General features: G+C 33.5%; 2 protein-coding genes across 2 annotated transcripts; one reads left to right on the top strand and one right to left on the bottom strand.

Moving 5' to 3' along the window:
• Window positions 1-1,493: 1,493 nt before the first annotated feature.
• Window positions 1,494-4,818, bottom strand: LOC130228364 (membrane-spanning 4-domains subfamily A member 15-like). The gene is made up of 6 exons (XM_056456800.1): window positions 4,651-4,818; window positions 4,345-4,467; window positions 4,208-4,264; window positions 2,245-2,334; window positions 1,608-1,660; window positions 1,494-1,506 (listed from the first exon to the last, which is right to left on the bottom strand). The coding sequence occupies exons 1-6, from the start codon at window positions 4,816-4,818 to the stop codon at window positions 1,494-1,496; spliced, it is 504 nt and encodes a 167-aa protein (XP_056312775.1).
• Window positions 4,819-10,260: 5,442 nt separating this feature from the next.
• LOC130228363 (membrane-spanning 4-domains subfamily A member 4A-like) lies at window positions 10,261-12,594 on the top strand. The gene is made up of 6 exons (XM_056456799.1): window positions 10,261-10,428; window positions 10,575-10,703; window positions 10,787-10,843; window positions 11,473-11,604; window positions 12,158-12,295; window positions 12,521-12,594. Exons 1-6 carry the CDS (start codon window positions 10,261-10,263, stop codon window positions 12,524-12,526), a joined length of 630 nt encoding a protein of 209 aa, XP_056312774.1. The 3' UTR covers window positions 12,527-12,594.
• Window positions 12,595-15,422: the final 2,828 nt, after the last annotated feature.

Raw genomic sequence — 15,422 nt, 5'->3', positions numbered from 1 at the left:
CATTTTTTGCAGTGTACAGTATATTTAAAATAAAGTAGTTGTGAACGCATGTTAACATGGTATTCAATGATAAAATGAAAACAACAAATAAATAATTTTATAATAACAAAATGAATAATGTGCAATCAATAAAAGTAAATTCATTTTATTATTTATATTTATTTATTGTTTTATTACAAAAAAACAGTTAAAGAAAGCTAACTTTTTATACCAGTGAAAGACAGTTTATCATGAAGCTGTGGTTGCCTTATAATTTTCCTTTGGTCTGACTAAGGCAACTTTGCTGTGAGATATTTCTCTATCTGAATTATCTCTTCAAAAAAATGTACACTTCTTGTTTTTAGCATTGACCAAACTGGAGTAAGATGTGTGAGAACCAGCAAAGGACCTGAGCAAATAACATTTATCATATTTTGATGATTATCATCTATAAATCTTTTTACAGAAACATTGGTGAGAAATATTGAGTACTGAGTTAGATGCAGAACTGACCACAATTACACTTACCAGTAATTTTGTCTTGCAGAGCAACAGCGACTTTACTCTACAAAAAACCTTGTTTTAGAAATTAACCAGAAAAAGCTCTGAGAAGAGACTTCTCAAACATGTCTGAAACATGTAAATATAAAATGTTCACTGCCATATTAAGGAAAAAGGAGAAACGGAGAACTACCATTGCCTAAAATAAATTACAAAACATGTTACTAATAGCTGTACATTATGAAGGCTACATTCATAAGATGTGTGCTCAGTTTATCCATTACAATCTAATCATGTTGAATATTGATTATTTTGATTATATTTATTGCATTTCTTACTGCTAAATTTAGCTATCATGTTTGGTTTTGGTTTTTCATCACAAGTTGAATGTGGCTGCTTCGTTTGAGGCAAGGGTTCATCTCTGTGCTAAATTCATTTCAAATTTAGACATCATATTTTCACTTTTAAATAACACTCCAGACTTCTAGTATGTCGTGGGGGCTGCCAAGGTAACACTTGAATAATTACTGTGGAGTTGACATGGACTGAATCATTACAGTTAATTTCTGTCATTTAGGGTCAGTAGTTTATAAACAGTCATTTAAGTCTGGTTTTGTCTTTGACACAATAAATGCAGTTAATTTCTTCATAATTGATGCAACTTTGAGAATATCAATATACATATCCTCAACTTAAAAAAAAAGAAAACACAATATTTATTTACTGCTTAAGAAATAATAATAAGAAAAACTTTGTGTATGTTAGTAAATCTATTTTTCCCCAAACTATTTAACCAATCATGACTTATTTTAGACAAATCTTCATAAACAACATAATGAATGACAAACTGACATAAACATAAAAGTTAGGCTTTTATTATATTTATTGTTGTTGTTGATGACGTGAGAGCAGTTGTAGATAGTTGTAGCTTTGTTTCAGGCATAATATTTAAAGCCAGTTAACAAAGGAACATTTTCTGATTGCTTTAGATTTTTTTTTTCATACTTTAGTTCTCACTTATTTAATCTAAATTATACAAACAAAAAAATCATTACTACATGTCATAGCAAACAATTACTACACACAGGTAGTAGGCAGGTAATAACAATCACAAGTATTTTTTTTACCTGTTACAGCTGGCTTTCCAGGCACATTCTGAGATACAGATGGAGATGATGACCTGAAGAATGGAGAACACCAACAAAAGTCCAATGATATTACAACATTATTATATTAAAGTTTAATTAAACAAATAATATCCTCTCACTAATACTAAATGCGCTTTCCCAAATATAATTTTATTATGCTTTCATCAGAATCACCAGGCTTTCAAAGTTGCATCTTTGTCACTTTTATGAATGTATTTTGGTGTCTTTTCATCATTTTAAGACATAAATTATCCAGTCAAATCCAAGACCAAAAAAAATAAAATTAGTTCAGTTAACTGTTTTTTATGTATTATTCTTTTAAGTAAATTAAACTAAAAAATCATATACAGATATTTTATTTACACAGTATATTTAGTACCTTTAACAATAAACAGTCTGTCATAACTATACTCCAGTCTACATTTTCAACCTCTCCCTAATCAAACACACCTGAATCATCTTATCATAACATCAGAAGAGACTCCAACACCTGAAGTTAATGGGTCAGATAACGGAGACATCCAAAATATGTACTGTTGGTGTGCCTCCAGGAACAGGGTTGGGAAACACTGCTATACTCTATATAGATATACTCTTGACTGTAGCATTTTTTAACTGAAATGAGTAGTAACTCCATGGACATCAGTGTAACTGCGACAGCTGCAGTCATAGTACTGATCACATTCACTGTAAGTGAGGCCTTCGCCTATGAATAGAAAAGATGAAAATTTGAAAATAACATCCCAGAAATAACATTCCAAAAAATGAAAAACACTTTATACATTACTGAATAGTGGTACAAAGGGGAATCTCTAGGTGTTCAGAAGTTTCAGAAAGTATTATGACTGTGTATCTTCTCTTTTTACAAAGATATCAGTATGGCTAAAAGCTCTCTCATTTTCTGAAAAGTTTAAGTTTTCAATAAAAGTCATATACAGTGCATTAGGAAAGTATTCAAAGCGCTTCAAAATTCTACACACAATACCCCATAATGACAATGAGAAAAAAGATTTTTTGAAATTGTTGCAAATTTATTAAAAATAAAAAGCCTGAAAAATCACATGTACAGAAGTATTCACAGCCTTTGCCGTGAAGCTATAAATGGAGCTCAGGTACATTCTGTTTCCACTTATCTTTCTTGATATGTTTCAGCATGTTTCAGAGGCACAAGGCTGGGGAAGGTTACAGAAAAAGTTCTGCTGCTCTGAAAGTTCCAGTGAGCACAGTGGCCTCCATCAACCGTAAGTGGAAGATGTTTGGAACCACCAGGACTCTTCCTTGAGCTGGCCGGCCATCTAAGCTGAGTGATCGGGGGAGAAGGGCCTTAGTCAGGGAGGTGATCAATAACCCGATGGTCACTCTGTCTGAGCTCCTGTGTTTTTCTGTGGAGAGAGGAGAACCTTACAGAAGGACAACCATCTGTGCAGCAATCCACCAATCAGGCCTGTGATAGAGTGGCCAGATGGAAGCTATTCCCCGCCTGAAATTTGCCAAAAGGCATCTGAAGGACTCTCAGACCATAAGAAACTAAATTCTCTGGTCTGATGAGACTAAAATTGAACACTTTGGAGTGAATGCCAGGCATTATGTTTGGAGAAAACCAGGCACGTCTCATCACCAGGCTAATACCATCACTACAGTGAAGCATGGTGGTGGCAGCATCATGCTGTGGGGATGTTTTTCAGCAGCAGGAATTGGAAGACTAGTCAGTACAGAGGGAAAGATGAATGCAGCAATGTACAGAGACATCCTGAATGAAAACCTGCTTCAGAGTGCTCTTGAATTCAGACTGGGGCGATGGTTCATCTTCCAGCAGGACAATGACCCAAAGCACACCGCCAAAATATCAATGGAGTGGCTTCATAACAACTCTGTGAATGTCCTTGAGTGGCCCAGCCAGAGCCCAGACCTAAATCTATTGAACATCTCTGGAGAGATCTGAAAATGGCTGTACACCGTCGCTTCCCATCCAACCTGATAAAGCTTGAGAGGTACTGCGAAGAGGAATAGGCAAAAACTCCCAAAGACAGGGGTGCCAAGCTTGTGGCATCATATTCAAAAAGACTTGAGGCTGTAATTGCTGCCAAAGGAGCATCAACAAAGTATTGAGCAAAGGCTGTGGATACTTCTGTACATGTGATTTTTCAGGTTTTTTATTCTTTTTTGACATTGTCATTATGGGGTAATGTGTGTAGAATTTTGAGGAAATAAATGAATTTAATCCATTTTGGAATAAGGCTGTAACATAACATTTGTGGAAAAAGTGAAGCGCTATGAATACTTGCACTGTACATAAAGACAGATGTATAGATGATGATAGTAATATAGGTGATGTGATGGTTTTTTTTTTGCTGCTTGCTGATGGCTATGATCATATTGAAATTTTACAGTGTACCTCAATGGTATCCTGCTTCATTTGTTGGTCATTTTACCACCATATACTGTAAATGCTGCTAACAAATGATGGTATTAGGACTGCAGCTATTTCTATATCATGAAATAGTTTAAACTGCACAACACTTTCTTGTGTAATGTGAATAACAGAAGGAACAGTTATCATGCACATTATTTGTACATACCACACATGCATTAAGTTTGTTCTGGGCCGCAACGGACAGAGATCCAGCACTGATGTACTGAGAAAGAAATACAGGACTTGTTAAAGTTAATTTAGGAAGATTAGAGATAACAAAGCAAAATTATTGACAAAATTTACAACAAGAGACCCCCAGTAGGTGATGCCACTAATAACAGAGAGATTTGTTCCAGGGTGTCCATAGATTGTGGTCCGTAAGATACCAAATAAGAAAAGCACGAGTCCAGTCAGTATGTGGACAGTCTAGACAGGACAGATTTGGGTCAAGTGTTTTTCTTCTCAGTATACAATAGAATGTCATTCATGTTGACCTACAGACATAACATACAGTATGACAAGATTTTTTTTCTCCTTATTTTATCACAGAAGACTCAAACAAGACACTTAAATCTTCCCAAACACATCTGATTATTAAATGGATATTACCCCCAGTGCCTTTGGTTGTACTTTAAAAAATCCCCGAAGAGACATATCGTGATGTGATCCACTGCCCTCCTGTCCGTCATCACTAATAACAGCATTTTGTGTCACCTGTGGATTTCTTTGGATGACAACTGTAACTTTTTCAGTCGAAATTAACTTGCTGCTTTCCATTCTTGCCATAGATTTCACCTGGAATGAATAGTTTAGCATGCAAATTGTACAGTTCACAAAAAAACCTAATGTTGTTTCCACACATTTCACGTCAGCCCAATTTGAAAAAAAGAAGCAGTGCACAGTAAACAATACTGTACTCTGATACATAGGCTACTCATTTCATAATCATTTGATTTTCTGAGATACTCGAGAATTGTAGATTATTGTAAAGTTTTGATGAAGATGCATTTGAATGTGTTCTTAAAGATACGATTTACATTTTATCTACAAAATATTTTGCATGGTAGCATATTTTGTAGCCTAAAGTCCAAGCAAACCACAAATCGAATTTAAAAGAAAGTTATAGAGCAACAAATTCCACTAAATTTACCATTGGGGTAAAAGATCACTTGGTCAAACGTTAAGGTTATTTTAAATTTACGTAGATGTAATACAAAATATGATTAAAAATATAATATATATATAATATAATATGATTAAAGAAATATAATAAAAAAAACCATGAATGTTAATTGATGCATGAAATATTTTACCTGAAATAGAATGAGTTGATGTGGATGTCTGATGTTCTTATGGTGCGTCTTTGTGATTGTAAGAAGAAGCTTGAGTCAGATGAGCTGATTTTATATATTTAATGATTATATTGATGCATTTCTTTATAAAATTTAAGCGAAAAAATATACAAAAAGATCTGTATCTGCAGGCCAAAGACTAAAGAATACACAATACATGTCACTCGTATAGTTTTGAATGGGGAAAAAACAAATTTGAGACACAATTGTTATTAATGGGCACCTATTTTACCCCTTTTCCAGATTTATAAAGTCTTTTGTATCCCCAGAATGTGTCTGTAAAGTTTCAGCTCAAAACAGATTATCTTGATTATATTGCCTCAAACAACAGACAGACATGAAGGAAAATCTCATGTAACGTTTGTGAGAAATACTACAGTAAAAACTTTCCCAATGAGTATTTGATGCATTTGTTGCAGAGTTGCAACAATGAGTCACACACAGTCGTTACAAAGTTCTCGCACACACACAGATAAACACACACAGCGCGAACACTTTGCAGTCTTTTTGCACGCAAATGTTACAGGATACAATTGGTCCACCGTTTTTTGTTGTTAAATTGAAAAAAAAAGGACTGGGTTTGTTTATATCATGCCAATATGACAGTACATACACTATACCCACACATATGTCTGTCCAAACAGCTTGAAAAGTAGATTTTTCACCATAGCTGCCCTTTAAGGTTCGAAATTGAAATTTATTCGTAAGCTTGGCAAACAGGAGAATTTTGGAGAATTGGATGTCTCCACCTTCAGGGGCGCCCCCAAGGTCACCCCTGGGAAAACTCTGGCCACCCCTGTGGCCACCCCAATATGATTTTGCTGTTGACATTATTAATTTAAATGTACTTATGTAAATTGCCAATATTTCAATAAATAAATAAATAAAATGCAGCCACTAAATTATTGTTGGTGCCACTGACATAGCTGATTCACTACCTCTCCCCCTCAGCGCTGGTTCAATGCTGTTGAAAGTAAACTGATGCATGCGCGCAGAAAATCATTCCCGTGCGCTTCACGCACTCCTGTGCGAATCCCGGTTGTTTACATGCACACCGATAAAATACGCGCCGTATTGTATCGTATGATGTAGATGTAACTTTCACCAAGCATGGCTATAAAGCAGAAAGGAGAAATAAAGAGTCAGGAAGGTAAGACTTCATAACATGAGTCGGGTCTGAGACAACAGATAATTCTATAAAACATATATTTTTGTATTCTTTAGAATTGTCATAATTAATATTCATGCAAAAGGTTTCTTAAGTGATCTTAGCATATCAGCCCAGTAACATTTAGGGTTGAATTCTGTTATTTATTTAAAATAATAATTGTATAATAATATTAATAATAATTGTATTTATTTAGAATAAATATAAATAAATTGTTATATTTACTGAATAAAAATTTAAACAATTTAAGGGGGGTTGGGGGGGGTGTATGGGGTGGTTCGCCCAGGGTGTCATTTAAACTAGAACCGACACTGCCCTACCTGATCATCGTTGACAGCAGGCACACACCTTCAATAGACAGCAATGGCAATTTAATTTACTTAAAGATACATCAATAGAAGAAGCTGCATTAATAATATTGTGGCTCAAAAAGGGATATGGATAAATGATATTATTAGGGTCTGTATAGTGAGTGTGTGTGTATATAGCAATGCCTTTTGTTCAGTTTGTTCAGTTGTTTGTTTTATTAATTAACTCATTAATCTTCATTAATTTTAAACATAGCATATACTGTAAATGGCTTACACAATAAAAGTATATGAAAAATAACTGAAAAGTTATTTAAATATATGAAAAGTGTTTTTAAACTAAATATTGATCTTTATTTGGTTTGCACATGTACTTGCTGAATTATTTCAAGGAAAAAATTGCAATATTTCATTCATAAATTTTCTTTTCGGCTTAGTCCCTTTATTAATCTGGGACTTATCCAGCACATGTTTTACGCAGCGGATGCCCTTCCAGCTGCAACCCATCTCTGGGAAATATCCATACACATTCATTCACTACGGACAATTTAGCCTACCCAATTCACCTGTACCGCATGTCTTTGGACTGTGGGGGAAACCGGAGCACCCAGAGGAAACCCACACAAACGCGGAGAGAACATGCAAACTCCACACAGAAACGCCAACTGATCCAGCCGAGTCTCAAACCAGCGACCTTCTTGCTGTGAGGCGACAGCACTACCTACTGCGCCACCGCGTTGCCCTGCATGTTGGGTGTTTGTGTTTTGTGCGTTTGTGTGCAACTATTGACCGGTTCATTGATGAAAGTCTGCAGGTCTGTGGAGCTCATTAAGAAAGTCAGACTGTAAGTTCTCATTTAGATTGATTTGTCACAGAATGGAAATAAGAAATTAAATTTGTGGACATTAAATTAAATAAAAAAACAATAATGAACTATTTAAATAGTCATACTAATGCCACATTATATAAACAAGGTGAAAATGTTTTTGTATGAACTAAAATGCACCATATGGTGGCAGCAGTTCTAAGACTGAATTTTTATAACACATGTATTCCATGATTAACGGGGACTCCCTATAGACATTATCATTTTTTATGTAAAAATGCTGTATATCTCTTGAGGCTTATCATATCTTACAACACAATTAAATATTAAAAACAAACAAATAAAACAACATTTTAACAATGTGTTGTTTTTATTGGACAACAATTTCTCCCCCTCTCAAAATGTTAGCTTTTATTTTGTGGGCAAATTTGATCCCCAAATTAACATACTGTAATATGTGGAAAAGTTAACTGCTGCCTTTTTAATTTTTATAATATTAAATAATATTCAGAGAATATGATTAAACATTCAGTTGAAGACCAAATGTGAAAATGTGAACATTTAAGAATAGTGTCTATTAAAAGCAGGTTTCTATTAAGTAAATGTGCAGTGGCAGTGCATGACAACACTTGTCAATTAGATTTTCTGGTCTGTGGTTTGTGGTCAGTTCTGCATTACTTTTCAATGTTTCTCACCAATGTTTCTGTAAATACTGTAATGGCTTAATATTTCAGAAGTAGACACTGATCAAAATATATGTTGCTTCATGTTTTTATGCCAGTTGACTTGTCTATGCTTGTTTCCAGTTTGGTCAATTTTGTAAACTACTGGAAAGATTTGCTCAAGATAGGGTTTGATAGATTCACAGCAAAGATACAGCTTGCAGACTGCAGAGGAAGTACAATGTAACCACAGATGCTTCACGATAAACGTCTTTAACCTGATGTGTTTAAGACAGTTTGCTGTAGGTGAGAAAAAAAGTGATATTTAATACCACATTTAAACATGTATGATGGTACTTTTTTGTTTTTTTAAGAAATGATGCACAAATTTCAGATAAGAATGATAATTTTAATGTTTTAAAGTTAAATATCAAATAAAATAAAGAATCATATACATATGATTAAATCTAAAATAAAGTTAAAGAATTGTATTGCACTTTATAATTATAAATGATATGTAATTGTAATGGTTCTTGTATGAATTATCCTCTGAGGGGTTCTTTAGGGACCTTGACTGTTTAATAATTATATATTCTTTGTATGCGTGTTTGTATGCATGTATGTATCTTGTACATACTTTCTACTAATTTAATATAGTATGTTATATATAGTAGCACACACACACGCACGCACACACACGTATATATATATGTGACTTTAAAATGGCTTTAAAAAAATTTTAATTAGTTTTATTTAAGCAAAAAATAAATAAATTAGACCTCCAGAAGTAGAAAAAATATTATCAAACACATCTAAAAATTTCTTGTTCTGTTAAACGTTATTTGGGAAATGTTTAAAAAAGAAATGTGTATATATATATATATATATATATATATATATATATATATATATATATATATATATATATATATATATATATATAAATATATATAAAGTGTTTTACCTAATTTATGATCAGTTTAACTAAAATACACATATTTTATTTAATCTCATCATAAATTGGCTGAAACACTTACCAAAATACAGCCTTTAATTTTTATTTCATCTCATGTGCTAAACTGGTTAAATATGCATTGATTATTTGCACTTAATTTTTGTAATTCATTCTTAGCTAATTAGCCATTTTACAATTTTTCATATATAAGAAAACAATTTGCATTCTATATTTAAAGTCCCTCCTTCCGTTCCACATGCACACACACACACGCACATACTGGAGCATTATTATGTTTGTATCATGTAGTTGTTATCTTCATGCAAAGGTCTTTGAATTTTCGGGATAAGAGCATCACCATATTCATTAAAATATTGCTCAAAAGTGAGCTCGTCTGACATAATCTCCTCCTCTGTGGTTCTTCACAGTCCACTAACACAAAGATACACCATAACAGCATCCATCAGACATCCACATCAACAACTCATTTTATTTCAGGTAAGATATATACAGATATATACATATACAGATATATAGACATATACATATATCATTTAACATTTAAGGTATTTTATTTATGAAGCTCTAATATACATACAATTTTTGATTTTAGTCAACTTTCACACTAGTGATCATTTACCGTACGATTATACTACATGCTTTAGCTAGAATATCCTTCTAGAATTTTAATCCTAGAGTTTTTAAAACATCCTTCCCAAAACTTAATGATTGGTTTGGGCAAAATATACAATCCAATCTTAATGGTGTATCTCAGAATTTAGTTTGTTTGTTTGTGTAAGGTTAAATCTTCCAGTCCCACAGTTTTATAAGTCACTGGACAAAGACACCATGCTAATGTTTAAATATAAATACTGAACACAAATATAAAAAAGGAAGTTGTGAACATTTTTGAATGATTAATTATTAATAGCAGGTGAAAACTTAAGAATGGAAAGCAGCAAGATTATCTCAACTGAAAAAGCGACAGTCGTCATTCAAGTAAACCCACAGCTGACACAAAATACTTTCGCTAGTGATGATGGACAGGAGGGCAGAGGATCATATCACTATATGGCTCTTAAAGAATTTTTCAAGGCACAACCAAAGGCACTGGGGGTAATATGCGTTTAATAATCTTTTATTCAGTGAGAAGAAAATAAAAACTGCTCTCATACTGTATGTCCTCAAGTGAAGAGATTTGTGAATGCTTTGCAATTAAATGAAAATTGTGAAGAGAAAAAACTAATTTCTGCCCAGTTTAGACTGTCCAGATAATGACAGGAGTGATATTTTTCTCGTTTGGAATTGTACTCACCACCAATGATGACTTCAGATACCCCTATCCACATTTGTCTGTATTTAGTGGCATCACCTACTGGGGATCTCTTGTTGTGAGTTTCTAAAGTGTTTTGCTTTATTGTCTCTTATTCTTAATTTCCAGAATGAACTTTGACACATCTCTTGTTTTTCTCAGTACATCAGTGCTGGATCTCTGTCTGTTGCTGCTCAGAATAAACTTCATGCATGTGTGGTATGTGCTTATAATATGCTTAATAATTTGTGTGACCATTCTTATTTAGTCACTCTCTTTCTAATGTATCTGTTATTCACATTACACAAGTTATTGCATGTTTAAATCATTACAAGCCGTGAAACACTGAGCATTCCAGAAATCATCAGGATATGGATACAAAGGTGTGTTTAAAGCCTAATGCTAATTATTTTTGCCCTGAAACAACAAGTAGCAAAATTCACACTGCACTTATAGATATAGTGTTTGCTGTATTTAAATTGTGTGGTAACTTTAAAATTAACATTTAATTATCTTTTGGTGTTTTTACAGTGAGAACATCAATATTTTAGGGTGGATTTAAGCAACACAGATGTATTTGTGTAACAGAATGATGCATTTGTAGAACTGAAGCATTCTGTATAACAGCATTAAAGACTAATATATTTTTTTGTGGTAAACTCTATTTTACCACATCAGTCTAAAACGTCTCAACAAGACATTTGTTCTATTGTCACTAAAAATATGTGGACTGAAAGGACATGTGGACATCACCATTTTACAAAGTCAATTTATCATTTTAAACCTTGCAAGTAAGCAATTGTTATTCTTGTATATGCTTTTTCAATGTTTAGACTGTCTTCTTGTAGGTGAAAGCATCTCTTATAATGAACGTGCTCAGTGCCATAACTGCAGTGGCTGCAATTACTCTGATGTCCATGGATTTATTCCTTGTTGTTCATCATCATTGCTACTATTACTCTGACTGTGGAAATATTAAGGTAAATACAACGTATATTACAATGTTAAGAATTTTGTATGTTTAAGATTTTATTTGATGTTTTATTTACTTGAATAGTTCACTAAAATATAAATTGATTCAAAATGAGTTTTTACTTTTAATTATCTGTTTAATTCAGTTGCAATGACTTGAGATCTAATGCCTAGAGGCACCATACACTATAAAAACGGCAAAGTATTCACAGTGCATCCAGAAAGTATTCATAGTGCTTCACTTTTTATGTTACTGCCTCATTCCAAAATGGATTAAATTATTTCCTCAAAATTCTACACACAAAACCCCATAATGACAATGTGAAAAAAGATTTTTTTTAAATTGTTGCAAATTTATGAAAAATAAAAAAGCAGAAAAATTATACGTTTTGACTGGAAAAAGTGAAGTGCTATGAATACTTTCTGGATGCACTGTATTTGTGTTCTATATATTCAAAGTAATATAACTGAATAAACTCACAAAAATATCTGACAGTTTGGTAACTGTACCACTGGGTTTTAAATTCTTTCATACTGTATGATCATGCTGATTTTTTTTAGAGGTATAATCTGGGAATCCGTGGAATTTTGCTGGTCTTCTCCATCCTTCAGTTTATCATCTCCATCTGTATCTCAGGATTTGCCTGCAAGGTCACCTGCAACAGCAACTCTGCAGTGGTGAACGTGGCTCTAAATCAGGTAAATAATTTAGTGGTGATCATGTACATTTATTTTAACATGGTGGTCCTTTATAAGGGTTTTTAAAAATCTAACAAACAAAAGAAAACTGTATGAAAACAATATATTTTTATTTTTAACATTACTGTTAAATAAAATTCTTACTATTTCTATTCTATGTTGTATAGAACATGCGAGGAGATTTTAAATTCATTGTGTGCCAACATCTATCTGGTTTTTTTCCAGGCATAGTGTCACAGTGAAGAGATCTACAGTATTTACAACATTACTTGCCTCTAGAAACCAAGTGTTCACTAAACTAATAACATTATTTGATAGTATTGTTTTAACAACCTTAATATCAGGCAATGTTATTTATCTGTGTTTTAGCAGTCTTGTCTTCTTGATTGCTTGTCACAGGGTAAAAATTTGTCTTTGACGCTGGTTATAGATACATTCACATTAATACTTAGAAACACATAAAATGGGGTAAGGTTAAAAAAGGGTTGAGTTAGTTGTATAACTTGTGTAATTTTTTAACACGTTGCTTATGGAATGTGTTTTACATTTTTGTATGTTAGGATATGTATTTCTAGCCCCCCCCCCCAAAAAAAAAATTAAATTGTTTACGCCAGTTTTTTACTGCATTATTTTTCTTCAAATTCACATTTTTCTGCTTCAGTTGTAACCATTAGTTGTTGTGTATTGATGCAGTTTTATTGACATTTCAGAATGTTTATAAACCCTGTGCTTTTGTTTGTTTGTTGTACTCTATTTGTTCATGTTAGCTCCAATGCTTAAACAGCTTACAATAATAAAAATAAAGACTTCTTAGGATTTGTTTCTTTGTTGCTTCATAAAACCATCAGCGCATTAAATAATAATGCATCATCAGTAATACAGATTCATAGTATTTTTCTTTTTTTTTTTGGTTTATTTTGTCTTTTCTTTGCCCTTGTGCCACAGCACAACTACATCAGACCATGTGAATGAGCCTGCTTGTAGGGAATTAGCTTAAAGGGGACGAATGTTTTATTTAACAATAACAAGTTATTGTTGAATTATAAATATTTAGATTATTTAAATATTTACTGTAGCAGATTTAATACTGCAATCATCTAATCTGACTTGTTTGTTTAGCTGATAACATTTACTAAAAGAACAAGTTTCCTCAAAATGTCAATATTTCAACAGAAACCAAAGTGTTAAATATATACTTTTGGAATAGTTTTTAAGGCTCCACACTGCACAGCAAACCCCACCCTCCGCCATTCAATATTTTTGTTTATGAGCTAAGAATCGCATCTGATTCTGTGAACCAGAGGTGTGGACTCGAGTGGCGGCAACCTCCCTCTCCCTCGGGAGTAACTGAAACTGCAATTCATCAAAATTCCGCTAGTCCTGGCTCCATAATAAAGCAAATTGCAATTGAGCCCACTGTTAGAATGGCCAACTTTACAGCAGAAAAAAAAGGTGTTTACAGCCTGGTACAAAGAACGATTTTGGGTCATATAGCTATTATTACCCTCCATGACAACTGTGAGGGGGGTGAATTTTTTTATAACTCATCCATTTCCTTTATATTAGGTTATTTTAAGTTTGCATAATTAAGGGCGTGGCCACTTGAGTGACAGCTAGGTCTCGCTGGTCGCCGTCACTTCACCTCAGCTGAACCCGGCAGATTAGCCACTGATCTCGGCATATTCATCGTATTTTTGTTCTGTTTTATGTGGCTTTACACAGTCAGCTGCCTTTTGGACTTATTTCTTACAATTATCAGATGATATGGGATGCTGTGTGCACTTAATTGTGCTCACAAACCATTCATGTGGCCTCGTTTCCCATGCCATGTGAGTAAAGTTATATACTTGTATACCATCTCTATAAATGTATTTGTTTTATTTAAGATCATTTATCATTAATATTTTTCTTTAGACCCGTAAAGCACTCCAGAATGTGACAGATTGATTAGCTGTAGGCTCTAGAACAGTCATCTGAAGCGTTATCATACAGTGTTATGCCTGGAGTTCATCAATAGTCTTGCATTTACTAACACAGACTATATCTGAAGTGTTTGGAGGTAATTCGCGTTTTCCTCCTGTAGAAAAACGTCATAAGAGCAATGTTTAGTGGCTCACTGTATTACTACAGTGTTTTTAGAAGTCTAAACACTTTATTGATATAGTGTACAGCCAAGCACATGTGGTCAGAACACAAACGAGTCGCAGGTAATAAAGTTAAGCGTTCTCCCAAAGTAAAGTCTGTCTGCCAGGTCTAAGCAAAGTGCCAGCAGGCGTCTGTAGCTCCGCTCACTCTCCGCCTCTTTACCCTTGTTTAGTATCCCGCCATGGGTGCGATGACGCGCGAACAAAATGGCGACGGTTAGCTTCTTCTTTTTTTTATTTTTTATTAAAGAACAGCAAATATACAATTCAATCATGACATCCAAAAAAATACAAACGTAACCAACAACACAAAATGAACAAAAAAATAAATTACAAAAATTAAGTAAATACAAAAAACAATTCAACATGGAGATCTTTACAATGAAATTATTTTAACCTATCCAATTGACAGCAAGTTTACTAGTCAATTAGCATCAGCTCCTTTGCCACTATAATTGTATTTTTACATTTTCGCTATTAATATATTGGAGCGATTCTATCATTGTATGTCCAAAAAAAAAATCAGCTTTTAGTTGTAATTTGACCCCCAAATATGTCATTTTTTATTTTGTTTCAAACAATTTATCTGTGGAATTTATAATGAATCTTTTGATTTTATTTGGTAAATTTCATGTTCATAAATGCAGATTAAATAACTCTAAACCTTGTTTAAAGGTTGCTACTTGCAGCTTCTTTTGCAGTATTCAGAAACCTATGGGTGACGTCACGGATACTGCGTCCATTTATTTTACAGTCTATGCTTTAGACTTGATTTGACAAAATATAAAAAGACTTGCAACTCGACTTGCACTTTAACATGAATGACTTTGACTTTCACTTTCCTATTGACTTGTAAAGACTTGCTACTTCCCATAAAAATTCCAAAGATAAAAAGTATGTTGACACGGACCGCTCTATCTCTGTTTTTGTGTGTGTGCGTGTGTGTGACAGAGAGCATGCGCGCATTTGACACGAGATCCAAT

This window comes from Danio aesculapii, chromosome 5 (assembly GCF_903798145.1).
Source record: "Danio aesculapii chromosome 5, fDanAes4.1, whole genome shotgun sequence".
Classification (NCBI taxonomy): domain Eukaryota; kingdom Metazoa; phylum Chordata; class Actinopteri; order Cypriniformes; family Danionidae; genus Danio; species Danio aesculapii.
This window is presented reverse-complemented; position numbering and strand designations above follow the sequence as displayed.

Bases quoted from the DNA above. Each gene is read 5' to 3' on its own strand.
- LOC130228364 (XM_056456800.1), bottom strand. From the start codon at position 4,818: ATGGAAAGCAGCAAGTTAATTTCGACTGAAAAAGTTACAGTTGTCATC. The intron at 4,265-4,344 runs GTAAATTTTGTC...TTTCTTTCTCAG, and splicing joins CCTACTGGGGGTCTCTTGTT to TACATCAGTGCTGGATCTCT. The intron at 2,335-4,207 runs GTATGTACAAAT...TTCTATTCATAG, and splicing joins ACAAACTTAATGCATGTGTG to GCGAAGGCCTCACTTACAGT.
- LOC130228363 (XM_056456799.1), top strand. From the start codon at position 10,261: ATGGAAAGCAGCAAGATTATCTCAACTGAAAAAGCGACAGTCGTCATT. The intron at 10,844-11,472 runs GTATGTGCTTAT...GTCTTCTTGTAG, and splicing joins ATAAACTTCATGCATGTGTG to GTGAAAGCATCTCTTATAAT. The intron at 11,605-12,157 runs GTAAATACAACG...GATTTTTTTTAG, and splicing joins CTGACTGTGGAAATATTAAG to AGGTATAATCTGGGAATCCG.